Here is a 4,584-nt window from a genome sequence, read left to right on the forward strand (position 1 = left end):
ATATATATATATATATATATATATATATATAATTCAGATGACAATGTACGGGATCGGTGTCCTGGTAAAGTGTCATTACATTGTGATCCTGGAAAATAGGTTAACAGTTAACATTAGTGAAAGAAAAATATATCATAGGTGAGATAATCTTTAATGATAATGGTATATCGTTGATAAATTATTCAATTACAATTAAGGCCTTGTATTAATACATTTCAATGATTATTTATATAATTTATAACAATTAATTACATTAACTGAAATTAATTTAATTTTAAATATATAATTTGTATAATGCTATAATTGTATCTAATTATAAACGGATCACATGAGTATAGCCTACATTCGTTCGTGCGTTCACTTCATTTCCTAAAAGGCATGTTAACGCAAATGAAGCAACACGCGTGTACCACATCAAGTGAAAGAAGGTATTTTGGATTTTGGATGATTCGTTTCAGTACCCATAAAATAAGACAAACTGTCTTGATAATGGAGACAGTGGTAATGATGACGTATGCTAAAAGACGATGACGGTGTGGTGGTAACGTCAAATACGATAAAGACGTCAATGATGGTAGTGACGTCAATAGTGGTAGCGACGTCATTGATGATAAATATGTCAATGATGTGACGTAGTAGCTATGGCAATGATGCTAGCGACGTCAATGACGGTAAAGATGATGGGTAACGCGACGACGATGGTAAAGAACTTGATAATTAATAAGGTTGACGACAACAATGACTGCGTGCGGTTGATGATGATGATCATGATGATGATGATGAAGACGACGTTATTAGGTGATGATACTGATGATGCAATTATGGTGGTGTTTGTGATGGTGAGGTGATAAATGATGATGTCGATGTTGAATGATGGCGATAGTATAGGAGTAAAGTGGTGGCTGTAACAATTAAGATTTGGGTCGAAAATACTATGTTACGGTAATCAAGAGACTGTAAAAGTTAGGCATGTAATGTAATAACCGATGGTGGGTGGAGGGGGTGGTGTTGAGAGCACCTACCGCATAAAATTTGTGAGGATGATGTCTTGCAATCAAAGATTCTGTACTTATACAGCACGATGTAAACGTAGTCTTCGTATGGACACATTCCACTCTTCATTACGGAATCGTAGCAATTATCATGTATGAGGCAACATCTGCATAGTTAGCATACGGTTAATTATTAATACATTAATTGTCATACGATGGAATGATATTCAAATACTTTTTATAACTTTTAATAGATTTGGTAGTGCTGACATTGTTTCGTGAGGGCGCCATTCTTTAATTTATCTAAAGTCTCAAGAGAATCCATTGTGTTTTTAGTATCGCACTACAAATATCTTAAAATCTATAACTTACTGGTCAGTGTCATCAATAGGCTTGCCAGTACCCCCTAAACCACAATAGCAGCCGTAACCGTCGTAGTCCAGCCACGATGTTATGAAGCTTCTGTCAGTTTGGCAGTGTATCATGTCACCGAATTGACCAACATTGGCTAACAAATCAGAGATAAAAACATTAGCCTATAATAATGTTCTGATGATTGTTTGTTGAGACCTAATGCTATCCACGCACGTACAAACTAGAAAATATTTCTTCAATCATACTCAAACTCCGCGTCACAAGGATTCGGTTACCCGGCCCCGGATCGTTTTACTCAATGTGAAAATCCGATACGCTTAAGAGGTAAAAGAAATGAATTGTTTAATTTGTGTATTTAACTATCTTCCTAGTTTATAACTGAAAATTAGAAAGAGAATTTTAACAAAAAATGTAAAAATTTGGTAGTAAAACGTCTGTATCTCATTGAAAGTTTATTTAAGGGATTTCTTTACATGAGCAATTCAAATTTGTGTTTAGAATTTCAGTATTGTACTGAATATCTTTAAGGCCTACAACTTGCAAAGCGACACAAGCGGTGGCCCATGCTCGCATGTTTGTGTTGAATGTGTTATTAGTGATGATTCGGAGCCCTATTATAATCTTCATTATGTAAGTAGCCAGAAAAGGGTATGTCGTCCTACCTCGCACTACAATAGCGAAGTCTAATATAATACAGTAATATATATATATATTGGTAACATACTTACCGGATGCCACGGCAACTAAAGTCAGGAAAATTAAAACCTTCATTGTGATTGATTTGATGCACCGCTCTGACAGAAGTGTCAATAGGTCTACTTATCCAATATAAGCAATAATCAAGGTATATGCCACCTTTATAAAGGAAAGTTTAACATAGTTATCTAATCTTGCTTTACTAATTGCAATTAATTAAACATTGTACGCATTGTTACTAATTGGGGAGCTAAAATTATATACGCTGAGTTTAGAAAAAAAAAAGTAACATCAGGTTGATACTAACCTTGGTAATTATATTAATTTCTGATAATGACGTTTCTAAAATGCATTATACACGAACATTCGTCGGGTATTACTTATACATCTGTGCATATACGTAAATAGTGTTATCTTTGATTAAATTACATTAACAATTAAGGTTGTTGGTAAAGTGTTGTAATCGTTTCAGGTAGATAAAATGGTTGAGTGAATAGAACAGGGATAGATAGAGATGTTTGCTAAAGTAAGGACTTATTGCAATTGCATGAGAGTACGATCAGAGCCGAGGTATTTGTGGAATTATTGACGTTCTATATTTAAACCCTTGTGCGTATAATCAATTAATCTGTTAGACAAGTACAACGCATACGCCTAAATGATCTAGTGCAGACACGCAATGTGTACTGTGTAATAATTATAGGCGACTACATACACTGCATAAAGTCCTGGGTTCGAATCTCGGTTGGGCCATTTTCTTCATACTTTTAGATTACTTACATCCTGTCTCTTATACACATCTAGATGTGTATAAGAGACAGGTACTATCTCTTTCGAATTATGTGTGTATACATGTAGGCCTATGTATGTCAGTGTTCTTTCAAAGCTATTCTTGACGGCATTATTTGCCCGAATAGAAGTTTTCCAAGGGGAAAATTATGTAATCATATTTAATCATCGTTCACATTCAAAAGCTCTTATTTCCCGTCCTATAAGAAAAAGTTTTGCATTTTAGTAAATTTACTTAAACATGGTACTGTACTTCATTGTATTGAAACTCTTTTGTAGCCAATATACAAAAATATGCCATTAGAAATATAAATAATAAAAGACTTTTTTATCAAGGCAAAGTAAAACATGCTATGGAATTTGGAGGTGTTTCACCATACCAACGTTGCTAGGATATCATTGGATGTATTATTCTTTATTGTTGTTAAGAGAAAGAAACGTGTACCAATGAAAATGTAAATACCAATTGCTTTCATATAGCAGTTAGTTGAATCATGGTTGAATATCCGATTGGTAATGGCCCTTTTCGCTAAGCCCTGCCCCTTGGATATTGTTGCTAAGGCAACAAAAAAAACCCGACAGTTGTTAAAACACACGCAAACACGTGGGTTTGTGGGACAACGCGTGTGCTTGTTAAACACGCGCGTATTCTTGGCCCTGATTGGTCTGTTGGTTTGATTGACACTCCTAAAAGTCCATTGTAAGTTCTTGGGTTCGTTCCCAGACACAAATAGTACTCTTTTTTTTTTTTGCTCAAGGTTTTTTATTTTTTTATTTTAGTGAAATTTATTGACATACAAATGAACTCTGTTAATATTTCAGTGATGTAATTAATCAATTAATATGTTGAATCTTAAAATGTATTTTTATGCTATAAAACATTCGGAAATGTAAGCCTACTTGAAATTACCTCTTCCGAGGTCATAACTTCGACTTGATAATTATAATCATCGTCATCATTACCATCTGCATCATTACTGTCTTCGTCATCGTCGTCGTCGATATCATCATCATCATCATCATCACCATCATCACCATTATCATCATCACCGTCACCACCACCATCTTCATAATCATCATCACCATCATAACCGTAACTATCATCATCAACATCACCAACAGCTTCATAATTATCATTAACACCACCACCACCACCATTATCATCATTATCAACAACAGCAACAACAACAACCACCATTTAGTAGTAGGCCTATTAGTATTAGTGTTGTTATTCACCATCTAATGGTTTACTGACCCTCCAAAATATCCGCCGAATCACGTGGCTCCTCCAGGCTTCTAAACACAGGTGAAATATAACAGGTGTCTAAACACACGTGGAATCCAACAGGTGTTTGTGTTTATTCTTGTTCTATCAAATCGTGTTCTATTTATAAGAGCACTATGCTTTAATTTCAATCAATATTTGAATACAATTAGTAAATGTGATGGAATTTAAGATACATTATGCTGTGCTATGAATCACGTCCATAGAAGTTTCCTAATCCGACACAACTTGTAATAAAACAAATAATAATTATATAATAATTATAATAATTATAGAAATAATAATAATAATAATAATAATAATAATAGTAATTTGTTTTGTAATACATTTTAAATGAATTATATTTATATTGTAATCATTATCATTAGACCTAACAGTAACATTAAATAAAGGTATTAAAGGGAAAATATAATACAATGACACCAACAATAATATATAGGCCTATAT

General features: G+C 33.7%; 1 protein-coding gene across 1 annotated transcript in view; it reads right to left on the reverse strand.

Moving 5' to 3' along the window:
- Positions 1-4,126, reverse strand: part of LOC117104691 (phospholipase A2-like) — an 8,206-nt gene extending 4,080 nt beyond the window's left edge. The window contains exons 1-4 of the mRNA XM_033245577.1: positions 4,108-4,126; positions 2,096-2,222; positions 1,365-1,500; positions 1,023-1,159 (exon numbers count right to left, since the gene is read on the reverse strand). Of these exons, the coding sequence (XP_033101468.1) occupies positions 1,023-1,159; positions 1,365-1,500; positions 2,096-2,138 (316 nt within the window). The 5' untranslated portion in view covers positions 2,139-2,222; positions 4,108-4,126. The remainder of the gene's footprint in view (positions 1-1,022; positions 1,160-1,364; positions 1,501-2,095; positions 2,223-4,107) is intronic.
- Positions 4,127-4,584: the final 458 nt, after the last annotated feature.

Source organism: Anneissia japonica, unplaced genomic scaffold (genome assembly GCF_011630105.1).
Source record: "Anneissia japonica isolate Jap-2015-1 unplaced genomic scaffold, ASM1163010v1 scaffold287867_len1003013_cov215, whole genome shotgun sequence".
Taxonomy (NCBI): Eukaryota; Metazoa; Echinodermata; class Crinoidea; order Comatulida; family Comatulidae; genus Anneissia; species Anneissia japonica.